At 38.6% G+C, this 19,295-nt stretch overlaps 1 protein-coding gene across 2 annotated transcripts; it reads left to right on the top strand.

The window, feature by feature from the left end:
• Positions 1 to 3,336: 3,336 nt before the first annotated feature.
• On the top strand, positions 3,337 to 19,272 carry RB195_012380 (uncharacterized protein; the record flags this gene model as incomplete). Of its 2 annotated transcripts, XM_064194195.1 has the most annotated exons (38): positions 3,337 to 3,426; positions 5,183 to 5,332; positions 5,886 to 6,013; positions 6,068 to 6,209; positions 6,288 to 6,383; positions 6,446 to 6,574; positions 7,662 to 7,718; positions 7,842 to 7,946; positions 8,016 to 8,168; positions 8,231 to 8,374; positions 8,448 to 8,621; positions 8,770 to 8,914; positions 9,124 to 9,689; positions 9,894 to 10,031; positions 10,148 to 10,263; positions 10,322 to 10,409; positions 10,472 to 10,584; positions 11,369 to 11,486; positions 11,554 to 11,666; positions 12,597 to 12,714; positions 12,824 to 12,927; positions 13,005 to 13,101; positions 13,176 to 13,282; positions 13,363 to 13,456; positions 13,510 to 13,592; positions 14,257 to 14,353; positions 15,005 to 15,117; positions 15,341 to 15,458; positions 15,512 to 15,598; positions 15,664 to 15,756; positions 15,815 to 15,931; positions 16,330 to 16,394; positions 16,461 to 16,599; positions 16,681 to 16,775; positions 16,871 to 16,970; positions 18,470 to 18,560; positions 19,020 to 19,109; positions 19,205 to 19,272. In XM_064194195.1, 38 exons carry the CDS (start codon positions 3,337 to 3,339, stop codon positions 19,270 to 19,272), a joined length of 4,641 nt encoding a protein of 1,546 aa, XP_064051779.1. The 2 variants fall into 2 exon arrangements, with proteins under 2 accessions (XP_064051779.1, XP_064051778.1); XM_064194196.1 differs by lacking the exon at positions 19,020 to 19,109.
• Positions 19,273 to 19,295: the final 23 nt, after the last annotated feature.

The following is a 19,295-nucleotide window of genomic DNA, read 5'->3' as shown; positions in this document are numbered from 1 at the left end:
GGATCGACCGCTCTTTGTTTCCGTGTTCTTCCAGAGCGCCGTTTTCCATGGAATGGACGAGTGCGTGCAACTCACTCATTCGTTTCGTTTTCTGTCTTTCCCGTGGATTTTCCGTTCATTCTACCTTTTCATTTCTACGCTTCTGTTATGTTAGCGCACTTTTTTTTTACTCATATTTGTCTCAATAGCTTTTTTAAACGTTTGAAAAATGGAAAAATTGGAAGTAGGCAGAGCTGGAGAGGGGGGGAGGGGGGTGGTTCGTCCATTTCTTCCTAATTGCCGTAAAAAACGGTCAAGAAGACACGGCTTCATTCGTTTTGGCGCACCATTTTGTACAGGAAGTTCGATTAGAGCGCGCCAGTCTTGTGCGGCGCCGCATCTTCCGGGCCGTTTTTTTACGGCAATTAGGAAGAAATGGACGGAATCACCCCCATCTCCATAATCTACTATACCGTATACGAATACTCAACCTGAAATCTGCACCACCTCAGATTCGTGGGGTGATGCCTTTAAAGTGAAACTACGTGAATGAATCGTTCCACAGTTTTCTATCCGAGTTCAGGAGTTCTTGTACAAATTTCTATTGTCTCAAAGGAGAATTTAATTAATTCGAATGGAGTCTACGCGTCAGAGAAAGAAGAACGGATAGGAAATGACAGGCTTTGAATCCAGACATTGCACTTTATTATTAATAACAGCGAGAAGGCCAAACATATCTGTTTTCTCGGGACGAGCCCTCTCACCAATTCATATTCAAGACCCTTCTTTGTCAATTATCGTTGAGCCAATTCATTCATAATAAATGGTTATCCTTCACTGTCACTCAAATCTCACTCCAATCCATTGAGTTCGAAGCCAAGCATTTCCTTTTTTTCTCCTCTTATTGACGTTCGAACTCTGTACGACCTTCCACGTCCTAACAATTATTTGCATGTAAATTTGTTCTCCGAATCCGCAAAATAAGAAAGAAAAGAAGTCCTTTGAATCCGAGTAAAAACAAAACTTCCGGATCTTACTTCTTGGGAACGAAATCGCCCACAATCCTCCTCGAGGCAGCTCAAAAATCCCTCACTCTCCTCTTACCGCAGGAGAAAGGTTCTCTTACATTCTCTAATAACAATTACTTTCGGATCAGCAATATTTGCTGACGAGGCAGATCAAAAAGTAAACGATCGTATCATCTAGTCGATTTTCTCAAAGAAAGACTGGATGTGATACCATTTCATGGGAACTCTCTACGAATAATATGCTCTTATTGCGGTTTTTCCCGTAAATTTCTGAGTTCTAGGAGAGAATTTCAATCAAGAACAACTTACGAGACTCCCTCCCTCAAATCATGAATGCTTCGTATCGAAATGTCCTCGTTAATTCCAGGATAATTTTCGATCCTCCGAATGTTGTGCAATAATGCGTGACGACACATTACGGACTGATAAGAGATTTGGTTTCGCGCCAGTTCTTTGCTTTACATTTCTTCGTCGTCGTGCTCGGCTACGTCATAGCTTTCCGGTTCCTTTATCTCTGCGTTCGATCGATCCCTATGAGTTGTTCTTTGGATCTTCTGCGCGCAGTTCTTTCTTCTACTCTGGATATCCAGAGAGCGATTATGGTATGAGTTACTGCTTTGGATTTGCTTTTTTTTATTTCCTCTCGGGAACAGGTTCTCTGCGTATGGTATGGTTGCTAAAATATGAGTAGACACGGTGATTGAATTCTACGGTCGCAGTGATGCACGCAAGTTCTCGGGACCTCGTTCACTTCTATTACTAATTACTCGTACCTTCTTTTTATTTTCTCGTCCGTTAGATGAGGAAAAAAGATGTGGAAGAGAAGTATTCCATGTAGATATGCAGATATGTTTACTCATAATAACATATATCGGCAGTATTGAACTTCTTAGTATCTAAACTCTGTAGAATTCTTCACAAATAGATGGGATCGAGCAAAGAATTGACGCGATCCGGTAAATTTTGAAGAATTTGAAGAAGAGTACGATTTGTATGTGGTGTTTTTCCAATTCCACGCTTATTAGCATAGCTTGACGCATCAGTATGGCAAGAACTACATTAGTATAGCAAGTTTTTTTTCTATTCTATGTTTTTTTTTTTTCGTTGACAAAGAGCAAAACACTTAGGTGTGGTTAGCCGATAGTGTTCATTTCATGGAAATTTTTCTGAAAACCTGAGCTATAAAGGTACTAAAATAATTGAAATATTTGCTATACTGCTATTTTTTGCATTTTATCTTGGTAGCTTTTCTATACAAACACAGCTGCACACTTTTATTTCATTAAAAAAAAAACTAGGAAATATCGTGTTGTTGGACACCGTGCACAGGAAATAAGAACGACCGTTAATTGGCTTTCATTTCGCCTGGTGTCCTGAATTCATAGCATTTTCCCTTGGAAATATTCTTGGTGCCTCGTTTCAGCTAATTGCGTGTGGACTTCGTTTAATGGAAAAGTAATGGAATTCGAATTGTTTTTAATGTCCTATGAAATTATTAAAATTCCTCTTGTCTCGAACTGGAACTAACTACTTTTGTTATAAATCCAGTTATTTAATGTATTCCGAAAAGATGAAGGAATTTTATCTCGCAGACTTTTCTTTTTCTCATGCATGACTCAAATTGTGAACGTCATCTCTTTTATTGTACTATAATTCGGAGAAAAAAGATTCCATAGATGCATCCGAATGTGTTCATTGACGTGAGCGATAGCTGTCGCAAACAATCATAGTTTTTCTTTCGTCCTTAGTATTCGTTTTCTTCTTTACGTTCTCTTTCACTAGCTGCTGTGTAACTTCATTCCAGAAAATGATGACAGCTAAAAATTGCAACCGTAACAGGTTTTCTTTGTGTTCAACCTCTTTTTCCCTGACACATTCATTATCTTTCGTCCCGTCCTTACCATGGAGATATTGTCTCTCCTATTCGTATCCTGATTCTGGAAAGATAGTCCTCTTTTTATATCCTTTCGTAAATATACGCTTATTGTTCTTATTTCTATCCGCCAGAGATCCTAAAACGCCCTACACACGATAATGGTGCCTCTATTTATCCTAAATCTCTCGTAATATTTCGTGAAAACAAAGATGAACAAAAATAAGCCTCTTTTATAAGCGTTTCACCAAATTGTTTGCTGACATTACAAATTTTTATTTCCCGTATGTTCATATCTGGAAAATCCGCTTATCTGGACAGTTTATTTTTATCGATCGATCTTTTGTTTACGTGTTATTCTGTTCGATTTCTTCCCAAACAAATACTTCCCTTTTATCGTTCAGCTCCTCGTAAGGGTGGTGGTGCATGTAGCGGTACTCGATCGACTCCTTCAAAATGGCATCGAATTCGCGACTTGTAAAAGCGGATAGCAAGGAGTCGGTGCTGTCGATGACATCCTGCATTAGCGGCATTGGAAACTGGCAGGTAATTTCTTATCATCTTTTGCTGACATTTCAGACATAGTTTTTCTGTTTCTTCCTGTCCTTGTTGTTAGTAGGATAATTTTGACGCTTAATGACAGCGTTTTACGAAATTGACGTGTTACGGAAACAACAGAGAAAACGTAGAGGTCGGATTGTAGATTTCGGAGATGAGCGTGGCCCCGCTCAAATCCCCCTATTCATCCTAGAAACGGCGTGGGAACTGCTTTAGTTCCTACGATTTACGTTAGAACGAGAACCATTGTACGCGTTCCGGTCCACTCAGCAATCTATTCATTTGTTTTAGTTGAATAAGTTGATCAGGACACCTCACTAAAGGTCTCCTGATCACCCTATTGCTCACAAAATTGGAGCGTTGCAGCTGATCCGTGGGAAATAATGGCGTTTTCCATACCATCGTTTACAACGTTTAAGAAAATATGAGCAAAGCCATACTCGTTTCCATAGTCTGTAACCCGAACTCCACGTTTTTTCTTGAGTTTCCGTATCTCATCAATTTCATGATACGCTGCCTTTAAAACACTTCAGCGTACATAGGGGTGGTCGCTTTTTTAAAGCACTTTTTCATAAGGAATTAATAAATTCAACCAACTTTTAGTGATGTTCCATATATGTTTACTATCGTACATTCTCTGCCTGGTAATTTCAATGAGGTTCTGTACTTTTTTTTCCTAAAACTCATATATATTATCTTCTTCGGCGTTTTCTTGCCTTATTTCGTGTAGTATGAGAGCGCTAATGACTTCTCGAAATTCACCTGTACCCGTATTGTTCACATCATCAAGAATTTTGAAGTTAGCAGAAGAAGTGTGCCTTGTTTACATTATTTTCTTTGCGTAACCGTTTTGAGCTGCAAATGTTCTTTGTTCAATGGAATTTATTCGCTTTATATGAGTTTGCCCAATATCAGACATATTTCTTGCGGATTTTCAAATATCCTTTATATAGTCGGATCAAAACGAGTTGAAGCCCGGCGCAGCTGCGCACGATATGGCGATGTGGCTCTAGCGACTGCGAATTTCGATCTTAATCTACAGTTCGATTGCACCAACTGAGGGTCCCTCCTCCACCGTAATCGCTGGCTCCACCGCCACATTACAAACGCAACTGTCTACGCAATTGCACCAAACATTAAGTTGTTTTATCCGAACATAGTTCAAATTTCTTGTTGTTTTACTGTGTTTTTCCTATTCCTGTAGTCGTGGCACATTTGATTTCGTTAGTTGTTGTGCAAATTCGCTATGGTTCTTGAACTTCTCCAAATTTATGCCCTTATCTACGGAAATCTATCGCGGCATTTTGGTAAAAAGAAATGTATTTGTACTATTTTGCATTTCAAGTACAACTTGCAATTTCTATTCTTTTAGTAAAGGGTTTATCTATTTAGAAGAAGAGCTTTTGTTTTACAACATCCATTCAGTAAATTCTCGTGTTCTTGTTGATGTGCTTCTTTTTTCGTTCTTTTTTTTCTGACATTTTTGAACATTTGTTCCATTACATCTGTTCGAACGGATTTTATCCTCGTCGTTATAAGCTGGTTTAAACAAAAAATGAACTAGTTTGAGTCGTCATAACCTTTTTTTTAATCGAACTGCTTTTTCCTCTCTGAAATTCTAGAAAGAAAACCTATATCCATCTTTTTTCCTTCTCTTTTATTTTTTTTTTTCTTGTTGAATGGTTAATAAGTAGTTGGTCCACTAGTTCTTCATGTTGTGGATATTTCAATTTGATCAGTTTAGGTGGGCGATCGAGCACGTATTGATCAACGTAGTGGAACAGTGGCATACGTTGGTCCCACTAAATTTGCCCCTGGTGAATGGATTGGACTTGTTCTCGATGAGGCATCGGGCAAAAATGATGGTTCTGTTCAAGGATATCGCTACTTTACTGTAAGTTAATTTATTTGTATATAACATTCCGATAGTTCGTCGCTTACTTTGAGTTTTTAAGCTTCGTGTTTCCTCTTCATCACATTTTATCTTTTTCTTACATTTGTTGGGGTCTGGCCGTGTTGTTAAATGGTCATGGGTTGAGCGCCCAAATGCTCAATAAATGCATGGATGCTGTTTAATGCCTCTGCCGAGGAAACATTACACAGTACAGCAAAGAAGTTATTGTTAGATAAGTGTAACAGCTGAATGCCGTTTTCAATTCAGACAGTGTCTGGTACTGGCCTCTTGAATAACTGCTGTTGCATCCAACATATTTGTTTCTAAAATATGGATATTTTCAGTTTGAACCCAAATGTATTTTAGTTCTCTACTGAACTGCTACGCAGTTTCTTCTTATCTATTTTTTTTTTTGCATCAGTATAAGAATAGACTGTACCATGCTGTGCTGTACCTTGTCTCTAGCGATTATCGATTTCCCGCTGATCGATGCAATTGAAAATTTTGCAGCTGAACTGTTAGAAACCGTGTGTATTTTTGTATTTCCTTCCAGTGCACCCCTGATCACGGGCTATTTTGTAAATCAAGCAAACTGGAGAGGATACTTTTGTCGCCGTCTCGCTTCAAATCACCAACTCCTGGAGATGGAGATCCGTTAAGTCCTTATGCAACCGAATACGGGTGAGTTACAGAGAGGTTTATTTCAACTCAACAAACTCATGTTTGTGTTTTCAGGTTTGATTTAGGTGAACGAGTAGTGGTCTCGGGTGGGAAACAGGGTACTGTAAGGTTTCTTGGTGAGACAGAATTCGCTCAAGGTATATGGGCAGGTATTGAGCTTGAACAACCTCTTGGAAAGAATGATGGAAGTGTTCAGGTATGGGTTTCCTCCTACTGGCTAAAATTTTCAGAATTAAACTGGTAAATTCTTTAAGTATGTGGGTATTTTCTTTAGGGCAAGAGATATTTCACATGTAAAAGTCCGTACGGAGTGTTTGTTCCGGCGTCGAAAACGCAGAAAGCTCCATCGCAAACGCCTGGAAAAATGAAAGTCTGTAAGAAGTTGTATCCTTCATGTACGATATTTTAAAACAATGAGAATTTTTCACTTAGGTCGTGCATACGAAAACTTCACTATTGCGGCAGAACAGGAATCTTGGAGGGAGTCACGAGTCGTTATCCTCTATCGGACGATCCAGTGTTGCTTCTTCTCGATTTGGTGTTATGCGTAAACCTGGCATTGTGAGTTTGCTCTATCTTTTCTGGATTCCGATATCGAGTCAGCATGCTTGTGTTTTTTTTTGTCTGTTACTTGGAATGCAAATGTAACTGTTGTTCGAATTGTTGTAACAAGCCGAAAAACCGACTCATGTGGCGTCAGTAAGCTCTACAATTAATAAACCATCACAAAACATGTTAGTAACGACGCAATCTATCAAGATTTCCATTTTTCGGCGATTATTTTTCCTTTTTTTTTTGTCATTTATATTACTTGCCTAAGTTTGGATCGACATCATAGTCATCAGTATAAGTGGTTTCATTAGTCACGGTTTCCCTGTTTATTTCTATCGTTATTTGGCAACGTGCGAGTGAAATTAATCTCCCTACCTGGAAGCCAAAAAAACGAGTGATACTACGCGGTAGAGAACAGAAACATTCCTGATCACCGATGTATTTGAGAGGCTCTAAATCGCGCTTGTTCTTATAGAACGTTAATTCTTTAGAAATAAAAGTGCAAATAATTCAACTTAAAAGTTTGCTGGATAATGAAGGCTCCTTTTTTTTGTTGAAACGTGCCGCGAGATTTCTTTCTTTTGTTCGTAGTTGAGAAAAAATAATATGAATGTCGCTAGAATGTTCATTCTGTAGATTTTAGGTATTTATATTCATTTAAACAGATCCAACAAAATTTCTTATTTTCAATGGATTAAGGATTTATTTCTTTACTGGATTAATTTTTCGGATTTCGAGTTAGTCAGATTTGCAGTGTTGAAAATAAACAGACTATTTATGAGACTTCCTACTTTTTATCCAGTGAATCTTTGCTGTTTGTTCTGTAGATTCGTTCCAAATGATGACATTCATAGCACAATGCAGTAGCCGTTATCCAAAAGGATCAAATATAGATCAAATAAAGCAGGATACTAAAAAAATGCACTGAAGGTTCCGAATTACAAATAGATCATTTTCTGAGATTTTGCATAGAAAAGGAGTTCAATCTGGGTCGTTAACCGGTGGGCAAATCTGGTTTCTAGTCTTCTTTTTTTTTGTGGATCTTTGTGTTCGTGTGAGTAACCCCTTGTCACCCATCATCACCGTAATATTTCAGCCCCCCAATCACTCAAGTTCTTACGCTGGACAAAATGCTACGATCAAAGCTCTACAGGTTTGTACTGTATACTTTCCCTTCTCACTACTTACAATAGAATGCCTGTTCCTGGATTACGTTACCTTTGTACTTGTATGTGTTTATGAGGTGATGTATTTGTTCCTTAACGTATGAATTCAGGAAGCCCTTCAAGAAAAAGAGCGGCACTTGGAGCAACTAATGCGAGAGCGGGAGATGGAACGTTCCGAAATGGGTCAGTTGCCAGGCGTAGACCAGTCGGAAAAGGTGAATCGCTGTTCGTGGTTCTTTCTTCCAGTGTTTCTCTTCTGGTAACAAATGACAAGCTTTTTATAGGTTGCTAGACTGGAATCTGAGCGAAAAGCGTTGAAAAGCGAAATTCTTGCGAAAGATAAGTTAATCGAGGACCTGAACTTCCGATTAGAAGAAGAAACCATATCGAAGGACTATCAGATAGAAGAGTTGCAAAAAAGGATCCTTTCCTCATCGGTGAGCATTTCGATTTTATTTGAAGAGATTGATGTGGACTTGGTGTCTATTTATAAATCCAGGAAGCAGCACCTTCTCCTGAAGAGTCGCTCGATGACAGCTCGCTCGAGCAACGTATTGCAGCTGATAGGAAGCGAAGAGATTTGGAGGAGAGATGTGCTGAGCTCGAAGCCGAGCTGAGTAACCTCAGTCAGCTTAATTCCAAGGTGAGCAACGTTCACCAGTATTGATAATTTGGGCGAGGTAACTAAGCTTTTCCTGCACAATACCCCTCTTCAGCTTATGGGCGACCAGACTGGCACGAATTTGACAGCCGAAGTTGTTGAATTACAAACCCAACTGATGACTGCTGAGGATGATAGGGAAAAGTTCAAACTCTTGCTGGATAGTGAGAAAACCGCGCACACGAGTAGCCAACAATTGCTGGAGGCAGCTCGTGCAGAGCTTGTTTCGGTAAGAATTTTGTCAACTGGTGTTCACACTGCTTTAGCAAGGCTAGCTGTGATCATCAAGCCTCTCTTTGCTTGAAGAGGCGTTAATGGCCTCATCAATGAAAGCAGTAGCGCTTACTTCCAACGCTTAATGTCCCTCGTTATTCCAGACCAAAGAACTCGCTTCGAATGAGCGATTCACATTTCAAGAACAGCTGACAGCTGCTAATGATCTGCTTGAAGAGAGGACCAAGCTGCTGGAAGAGGCTGAAAATTCGGCGAAAACAGCCGAGAATGAATTGGAAAATGTTAAAGGTAGCTCTCTTTTTCTAAAAAGACGTTTTTTTTTCTTGTTGTCCTATTCTTTCTGTTTTTCCGTTTTCTTCTTCTCCATTATTTCTGTTATTTAACCTAAAGTGTGGATCTACGAGAACTTTATGCTCTTAATATGAAATCACAAAAATTACATGTTCATCCACTTCTAACACATTTTCCCTGCCCAGATATCGCGTATTTTCTTTCAGCTGAGCTGCAATTCGCCCTCAAAGAGATCGAAGATCAGAAGAAAATGGTGGAGTCGCTTGCAGGCAGCAAAGGATCTGCAGAAGCAGCCTTAACTGAAAAAGTGGAAGAACTTGGGAAAGAATTGCTAGAGAAGGCGAAGATACTGCAGACCACAGAACAGGAGAAGAAAACGCTTGAGGAAACTATCATATTTAACGCGAAAGAGCTGCAGGATTTGAAAAATACTCTTGAGAATGTCGAGAAGGAGAAGATTTCCGCGGAAGCAGCACTTAATTCTTTGAAAGAAGAGAAGACATTGGCAGATCAGCGTTTGATCGAACAACAGAATGAGAGTCAGAAAAATTTGGCTGAACTTACAGAAAAAATCATTGCTATCACGGCTGGAAAGGAGAGTGCAGAGGCTGCTTTGAGTGCCGAAAAAGCTCAAAAAGAAGAGCTGTTGATGAAGAATGACGTGCTAATGGTGCAGGTTACGGCCCTTAAGGAAAATAGTGACAGCGCCACCAAGGAGACTGCAGAGCGATGCGCGCAGCTGGAAGTGCGTATCAAGGAGATGGAATCCCAGGTGAGCTTAGATAAATCGCTCAAAATGAATGAACAGTGAGTGTCTATCTGTCTTCGGATCAACTTGAACCGGAATCAAATTTTTTGAATCAGAATAGGTCATCTTTTCAAAGTGAGCAATCAATCAATCATTTTCAGTGTTTAACGGATTATTATCATAGTTAATGAGTCAATTGTTTGAGAATCGTAGTCATGCTATTTGAAGGTCGACCATGAAAGAGCTGAAGTTTCCCAGAAACAGGATGAGCTTATTGCTCTGATGAAAAGAATTGACGAGATGGATGCTGAACACAAAACAGTTGTGAGCTCCTTGACTAGTGATCACGCAGGAATCGTAGAAAAGGTTTGCCTCAATTTCATCCTTGCTGCCTAACCAAGTTTTACCTACAGTTAAAATTCAACTCCTCACTTTCTAATTGCCAATTGAGGTTAAGTTTCATGTGAGAATGTTCCTTTAAGCTCAATTCTTCTCTAAAAGAAGCAGAATCCAAATGTCATGAACTTTCGGAGAAATGCGATGCGTACGATGCAAAAGTGGCTGATCTCGAGAAGAATTTGTCGGATGAAAGAGAGAGGTAAGAATTTTCTCTTATTTTTCGATTCCTTCATTGCCAATGTCGTTTCGCCGTTCAGATTCAACAACAAGGAAAAGGAACTTCAAGAACTTATGGTTTCAGAGACTGCGAAATGGAAGAGTATTGAAGGAGAACTCGCTGAGAAGGTGATAGAATTCTTGTTGTTGGATTGTTTCTGCTCTTAATATTGTTATTTTTATATTTTAAGTTGGAGAAGAATCGTCTGGCGATTGAAAGTGTTTCATTGGAAAAAGCGGATCTAGAAAAAGCTAAGGAGGAGGCCGAAATCGAGGCCAAGCAGAAGGCGGATGAAGTGAATATGTGGGTTTCGGCGCTTTTCTCCTTTAAGTCTCACATTGCATGATTATATACTTCGTATTTACGTTCTTTTGATCAAAACCTTTAGTTTTATCCTCGTCTTCGGTTTATACTTTTCAATTCATTTTTCTGTGCGTTTCCTGAAGAACTGGTTCTCGAAACCGGGACTAAAATTGAACGATAACATCTGAAATATGAATATTGTGACTTTTTGAATTGAAATGTGATGCTTGGTTTTCCTCTTAGCCTATCGCAGGTATCCTACGTTTTCTTTCTTTTTGCTCAACGAAAAAAGTCGTCAGTTTTTTGCAAATCTAATGCGTAATGAAAAGAATCTGGTAGAAATCTGTATTTTTGCATCCATCTGAAAAATCGTCTCGTCCTAAGTTTAGTCCACCTGTATAAAATGGTGAAAATAACAGTCCAGTTGTATTTGTCGGGCTTCGCATAAAAATGATGTGTGGCTATCACTTTATGACGAATCTAATCGTGTAATGTACGTGGGTGTGATGGCTAACTAATGATTCGGATGTTTTTGTTTCAAATCCTCTTTGTTTCATCTTTATGGCTGGTGCATAGCGCTATTGTTTTTATTACTTCAATTATTTTTGGCACTGTAAGGCAGAGAAGGATTATTTGCCAGATTTTATTATATCTTACAAATTGGCTACCGGTTTCAGTTTTTTTTTTCATTCATTTTAAAACTAATCCGTAGATTTCAATGAACCACAGATCCCGGAATTTCCTTTTGTGAATCACCGCCTTTACTATGTACTAACATTTTTAGTCTCACTGAGCAACTCCAGCATATGACAATGGAGCACGACAAAACAGTACAGAGCAAAACCGAAACTGAGCAACAGTTAAGACAACAGAAAGACGCATTCACCGCTTTGCAAAATACAGTATGTTCTTTTTTCTCGGTATTTTAGTGATATTTTGTGCTTTGGCGTTGATTTTCATTCGGTTTAGGTCAGCGCATCGAAACTCGGTGAAGACGTTATGGCTAAGGATTTGGCAGCTGCGCACGAGCTTAGTGCTGAACGACTCGCAGAAGTTAACAAGTTGCAAACACTTGTTCAAAGGTACCCTCACTTAGATCTTCAAATATTGTTTTAAGAATATTGCCCTTAGACTTCCCTACATTTTGTAGTTTGTGGTGAGACGTGAACCGTAAGGTTTTGTGTCGGAAATCTACTAACGAGCTTTTTTTTCTTTTCTTATTTGCTTGTTTTCTAATGCATTGAGCGGGAATTGAGGAAACTGACACGGATCTTTGAGCTTCGTATTGACAGCAAGTGATAAATCCTTAGTAAAGATAAAAGTTTGCGGAGAACAATGGTCATAACTGCAGAATAGATAGGATTTTGAATGTTCCATTTTCAAAGCTCCTTCGATTTCGGTGTGATATTTCCAAAACGTGAGGGAAAGAGGTTATTTTATAGTGAGAAGACACAGAAATTCTGAATAAAAGATTACGTAACGCAACAATTATAATTAGGTGTTCTAAAATATGTTTCGGACCGAATTTGTGTTTAATTTATAGCTTTCCTGAAAATGGGAAATTACGTGTAAGTACTCGTTTGTGATACTTGGTTATGCTGGGAGCGAATTCCTTCTTTCCCCTCGTTTTCTGAAACTTTTCAATCCCAAATTTCTTCTCAGTTTTCGTAACGTGAAGCTTTGTCTTAGTGGTGTCTTCATTTTTCTCAGTAGTTTCAATTTTCCAATTTTTCCTAGAGCAACTTTTTACAAATTGGTGAACGGAACTTTGTTGAGTTCTTGACTTTACTTGGTCGCATAAAAAATGGTTAAAAATAAAAAAGTGAATGTTGGATTGTTTTTCACGTCATAAGATACAGCCCTTCGACCTGGAATCTTGAAATACTTTCTTTTCTTCCAGCAAACGTGACGGTGCTTGCTGCGCCGGCCATTCTTTTTTAATTCTGCGCACTGTGGAAAACATTGATGAAAAAGAACTTCTTGCCTTCCCACTCTGAGATTCCTTAATTTAGCCTCGAAGAAAAAGCCCAAATATCGGAGTCAACCCTCTCAGAAATTGCTTATAAACTTACCGCCGCTGAAAATCGTGTAAAACTGGTGGAAGAAGAACGAGATGCCGCTGTCAAAGAGGTTTCCATCAAAATCTTTCATTTTTCACATTTTATGGATAAAGATCTTCCCTTCCAAGCCTTGGATGGTTTGCTTTTCTCTTCAAATTTAAGTTTAAATTGTAATCTAGTTGGAACGATCTCTCGTACAAGAAACCACGATCCGTTCTAAGGTCGAGAAAGATCTGCGCTTAAAATCTGACGAAGTTACAACCCTTCAGAATAATATCGAATCGTGAGTTGTATAAAAATGTTTTTTTTTTTTTCGTACCGCACTCATCAGACATACCAATTTCAATTTACTCAATTCAGATTGACAGCGAAAACTCTTGAACTGGAGGATGTTATCAACAAAGTGAAATCAGAACTATCCGAGAGAGTCACGGAGTTGGACAATGTCCGTAAAGAAGTTGGTTTACGGATTTATTTGGTTTTTCGACCTTCATTTTCTTAACAGTGTGTCTTTTCTTCTCTTTATTGTAGAAGGAGCAAGTTGTCCGAGAGAAAGAGGCCGTAGAAGGACAACTGTCAGCGCTGACATCACAAATGCAGGACCTCGAGTACAAATTGACTGCATCGAATCAGGAACTGTGAGTTTATCCGTGTATTCTTTCCGGATTTGCCTACTTATATTTCTGGTATGATTCTTTCGATTTGTGAATTACTTCAGCAAGGTGCAAAATACGGAGAAACTTTCTGTATATGAAGCTGAAAGCGCTAAGCTGAATGCCGATCTGTCTGCAGCTGCGCAGCGAAGCGATGAGGTGCTCCGTTGAGTTTTTACTTGAAATCTACTAACTTTACGGACTTTTTGCAGCTCTCCAAAGAACTGGCTCTCAACGTGGAAGATCTCTCGCGTACGAAAACTGAGCTGGAAAAATCAGCTGCCCGTGCCAGCGAGTCGGTTTTGTCCTATTTCTTTTCGAGATTACGATAAATTTGTATATTTTCAAAAGTAGGGATTGTCATAGTTCTTCTTCGTTCCCTATGTATTCGACCTATATAGTTGGTTCATCGAGGTATTCATGAAATATACCCTTTGATATTGAATTGTGATTAGAACTGTACTTTAGACGGGTGGATAAATGTGATAGAGTAGGTTAAAAACTGTTAGTTTATACGCTTCATAGTTCATCGAAGGTCCCTCATTGAGGTCAAACGAACCTTATCAGGTTGAGAATGTTAGCTGTCATTTTATTTAGTTTATAGTTTAGTTTTGGAGTGGATTCACTGATAGAGATTCTACTTACCGCTTCTAACACTTCTACTTTAACTAGAAAACTTATATGAGCGTCTAATACCTCGCTTAGGTTGCCAGTCAAAAACCCCACCTCTTTTTCTTCTGTATTGCAATAATTAATTTGAAATTCTTGCCGAAATGCTAAGTTTTAATCGTGTTGTATTTTTTTTGTTCGAAATATTGTAAATAAAACTTGCCTTTTCCTTACGGTATTCGTAGAAACTTTACAATTCAGCTTCGAGCTTTATCTAATTCACTTTAACTAAATGTTTCTAACAAATAAGTAGCTCAGCTTGTGTGCACTAATGTATGCTTAGTTTTCAGGGCGGATGCTATGAAAATACAAATTGATGAACTTCACAAAGAACATGAACAACTGAAACGGAAGTTAGGACGTGTGGAATTGGAAAAGGAAGAATTGGTAATTAAATTTGAGATCATTAAGTTTCGAATCGATTCTCGTTGAGTTTCTGTGAACAATTCTTTTCGTGCATCTTAACTTACATATATGTATATCTAACATACATGGAGTCAAAATTAAAGGACCCACGAACCTTATCAGGATTTTGCTTGGAATATTATAGTTTGCTAGTTTGTGAATACGCGAGATATTGCGTTGAAGAAACGATCAATAAAGTGATATTTTCGAGTTTGTAAAGAAAATATTCAATCGATAAACAAACATATTCAAACGAACACAAAGTCGATAGTAGATCCTATGTGATTGCTTTGAAAATTTGCTTTTATTCGTCAATTGTGCTATTCTGCACGCTTAAACCTCACTTAGATAGCAAAAATTTTTCTCAGAAATTAAATGTTCCGTTTCAAGCTCATATGAAAGTCTACTCTGAGGGACGAAGAGATTTTCACGTGGTCATTTAAGGAGGATCTCGGATGGACGAGCGCATAGTTTTAATTCAATGAATGACTTTCTTTTGAATGTGTCATTTTTTTTCGATGTCTTTATAGTTCTAGAGTAGTTTTGAAGAGAGAACGCGATTCACCAACACCTCAGAATTCATCGATTTGAAGTTTCCTCAACAGGTTGCTAATCGATCGATCACAATTTCAGCTAAAATCGATCACATCAAGCCAGGACAGGGAGGATGAGACAGTACAACTACTTAATGAGGAGTTAGCGATAGCAAATCAAAGAAATATCGATTATGTGAAAGAAAAGGAGAGGTGAGGTGTTTTGCTGGATTTGTTGCCGATTGTTTTGACTACTCCCTTGATCACCTTGACTCCCGTTGATCTTCGAAGTGGTCCAGCGGGCACCAGTAATTCTTCCATTTGTCCCGATCGCGTGTCATAGCAGCCCAGTGGGGACTACTCCCTACAGGAAAGATTGTCATTTTTTTTAAAATAGTTCTGGAGTTGCTGTTTGTCATTGACAGATTGATTTAAGATTGTTAGCTGACATTGAGGAGCTCACAAAAAAGATCGAAAGTGGGTCAGAAAGCTCAGAAGCTACGCAAAAAGAGTTGTCAACCACGAAAACTCAAATAAACCAGCTTTGTGAAGAGGTTTGTTGGAAATTCCATCGATAGATTGATAGGGGTTTATTGATTCTTTACAGAAGCAGAGGTTGGAAGAGCAATTACAAGAAGCCAAATCTGAAAAGGATGATCTTAAAGAAAAACTTGCTTCACTTGAACGTGAGATGGTATGGTTAAAAGTACTAAGGATTGTTTACATGCTATGAAAGTTATGAAAGTGGATTTTTTGAAGCAGTCTATGGAAGGAAGGCACCAAGATGAGCTGAAATTAGTGCGCTCTGAGTTATCATTCAAGGCTAGTGACTCTTCTGAAATTTCACAGCAGGTAACCCATTATAGAGGGACGAATGAAGTTTGTCGAATAATTGAAATTACCTGCTAAGATGAGAGATGAATTTGCCGACGCAATGGAAAAAGTGCGGACGACAGCGGAAGAGAAGAACTTGCTCGATAAGGAGGTGGTGCAACTCAAGACTGAAATCGCTGAGCTGCAAAGAGAGGTGTGGTTTAGAAGTCTCGTTCATATATTCTTTTTATTTCCTTTTGAACTGTTATTTTGCACTTTTATGTCTTTTTTATCCGTTACGGTAGGTTTTACCTGTAACTCCCGATATCCTTTTGTTTAGAGGGAAAACGACTAGAAATTGATGAGGTATTTTCGTTGAACAGCTTCATTTTTAAGCTCGAAACATTCTAGTCTGGTAGCCACGTCTTCATGGACGACGATATATTAATGTCACCTTTGAAATGAATACATTCCATTAGATCCTTGTTGAGAAGTCATCTAATTGTCGTGGTTGATGTCCTAATGCGTGAACCAGCTATTAGATATCCATAAAAGTCAAATGGCAATGTTTACTTAACCTAGACTGAAAAACTTTATTGTATAACTTTTAAGGTCACTTCACTTCGACTAAATGAAGCAAATGCGAACGTACTGGTATCGGAGGCGAAACAGAAAATGTGGGAAGAATTCCTCACTAATATACTGGTACTGATGCAAAGTTGCTCAAATAAGTGTGATTTCAGTGATCTCTACAACGAACTCGAACAAGATTTCCTGAGAAAACAACTTCGATTAAGTGAAAAAATTGAGGAATTGAGTGTTGAGTTGGAACAAGCGAAAGCTCGAACTCAAAGTGAAGAAGTGGATGCGCTGAGAAAAGAGGTAAGGTCCATGTTAATTACGTCACCGTCTTTTTCTCTTTCTATTTTCTCTGTTTTTTTCCCCTTATCTATGAAATTTAAGCTTGCTTTCACACATTCCATTATTGCGGATCAACGAAGAAAGGAAGCAGCGCTGTTAGAGAAAATTGCGGAATTGAACAACCTACCGGCTGATACGTGGGTTATACTACGCTTGTCTTCCTGCACATTTCCGTGAATCTTGAATGGAAACCTCTGAAACACTGACAAAATTATCTCTATTCTTGTTTAAGAATAACAGCAGAATCAAAGCGACTGTCATTCGGTCATCGTGAAGAAAAACCTAGAATGTACTGTGATATATGTGAGGAATTTGACAAACATGAGACGGAGGTAGGTTTGCTATTAATTTATGCGTTACCTGGTCGTTCTAATCGTTAAATATTGAAGGGTATGATCCGTTTCAGTGTGGGTTAGCTCACTATCACACGTTTGTTTAGATGGGTTTATGAAATTGCTAAGCTATTTCTGGGTTTTCCATTCATTTATTTTGTCTTTTTTTTCGCATTTTCATGTTTCCGGTTATTTTGGTTGCTTCCGATTTTTTTGTTGCCCACATACTTTAATATCCTGGTTGTTTTAAATAGGATTTTCCTAATCCTGTACAGTAGTTTTACAGAGGGGCCAGGGTGCGTTGCTTCAGTTAACGCTAAATTGCTGCGAATAGTTGTTGAAGTAAAATTAGTTTTTGATTTTCTAAATTATACATCAAACCTTGACCTAATGCATTTCCAAATCACTGTTTGTCCTCCTTATTACGGTTACAACAGAGCACATTATTCGCTGACTGCTTGAAAAAAAGTTTTTTTTTTTCTTAAATTTGAAGTGAATGTTTGAATGAATCATCGAAGCAGCATAAAGGACCCACAAACCCACTTTTGCCGGATGGCCGATCTCCCTCTTTTTTTCCTTCGAGACAAAGTTTACTTGAGTGGAGCCTTAAGTTGTTCTAAATTTTTCTTGTTGCTGGTTATTACTGTTTTTGGGCAACTCTGCAGTTGTTTGCTCGTAATTTCATTTTCCCAAAGTGTTTGGGACTTAAAGATAAAGTGGGCAGCGTTGAAAATTCCTTTGGGATGAATGCACGCGCTCGACTTCAATTAAGAATCGTTTGAGGTTTATGAACGCGTGTGGAGCCTTATGGTGACTTGCGGGGGCGGGTCGATGTGTCAAGTCAGTGTTCTAATTCTCTCAGAAAAGTCTGGCATCACTTTATAGACTCCAGCGAGATGAAACAGTTAGTTAGCTTTAAGGCGGTTTCGAACCATCGAAGGTGTAGTTGCAGCTGAACTTCCTACCAACTGCGTTACATCCGTTAATTGATTTGATGGAACTTAAAAGGTGTCATCTATTGGATTTTACTAGACTTTGGGTCGTAACTGGTATTCTTGATCATCATGTTACTAAAATTGCATAAATTTCGTATAATTTCTTATAATTCAGTGGCCTCTGCGAGCCATTGCATGGGCCGTTGAATTGTAAGAACTAAGCATTCATAATTCTCAACGATTCCGAATCGCAATCAAATCCGTTTGCGCATCCCAATCGGATTGATACGCCAGTGACTTTATCCTTTATCCTGCAACCCAATGGGTTTTCCCTCTTTCTGTGCTTCTCCCTTCTGAAACTAAGCAGTGGAACAGTTAACATCCGTGAGAGCTCTTGTCCTTATTCACCGGTTTTTTCTTTGTAAGGATCTCTTTCAAAGTAACAAATTGCATGCATGCCTGCTTTTTTTCTAGCTGTAGAAGGTTTACAGGGGCCTACTTCTCTCTATTGTTGGAGTGTGGCGTTTTCGTCGTTTCAATAAACACACCTGAAAACGTTTCCAGGATTGTCCGAAACAAGTTTCTGAGGCGGAGGTTCATCCAGTAACGAAAAAAGCACCTCCACCACCCCGCGAATACTGTGATTATTGTGAAGGTGGGTTTCTGTTTTATCTGGATTTTTCAACAAAAAGAAATGTGGTGGAATTTATATGTGATTTATCTGTAGGATTTCTCTTTCTTTCTTTTTTTTTGTCCCTTTTACGGAACTCTTGCCTGTGAAAACTGACAATGCAGTGTTTTTTTTTCCATGACCATCCTGAAATGTCCTATTTTTTTCTTGAAAAGCAAAGTTCACGTTTAGTTCTCGCTTACTGTGAAGTGAATCTTTCCATTAACTTGCGCTACTAGCCGTCCTATAAGTGGACTGATTCCAGACATCCAGAAAATATAAATTTTTGGAAAAATATTCAATTAAAAACAAAACTTCTGACCTCTCTAAATCACAGAAATTTTGTTATGTTTTTGAAAATAAGAAGTACTGCTTTTTGCTCGGCTAACAGCCGTTCGCTTACGAAGTTCTTCCTAATCTGTCGTGGAACAGTCCGCTGTTCAGCTACAAACAATGAATCCGATAAAACAAGCGGAAGTTGTGCTGTATTTGTGGAAGGAAATTCACCATGTCGTGGTCTCAGTTCAAATGCAAGTCGGTGACTGCACGAAGCATTAATTACAGTTCTTATCATGTGTTTTTCCTTGCTACGTTAGTACATTTATTTGAAAAAAAAATCTTTTATTTAGTGTTTGGACACGACACTTTTGGTTGTGTGAATCATCAAAAAAAGAAGAAGAAGGACTACACATTTTAACGTATATAACAACAGTTAAATCA

The sequence above is a fragment of the Necator americanus genome, chromosome III, assembly GCF_031761385.1.
Source record: "Necator americanus strain Aroian chromosome III, whole genome shotgun sequence".
In the NCBI taxonomy this organism is placed as follows: Eukaryota; Metazoa; Nematoda; class Chromadorea; order Rhabditida; family Ancylostomatidae; genus Necator; species Necator americanus.
The sequence above is the reverse complement of the archived record's forward strand: the minus strand, read 5'-3'. Positions and strand labels throughout refer to the sequence as shown.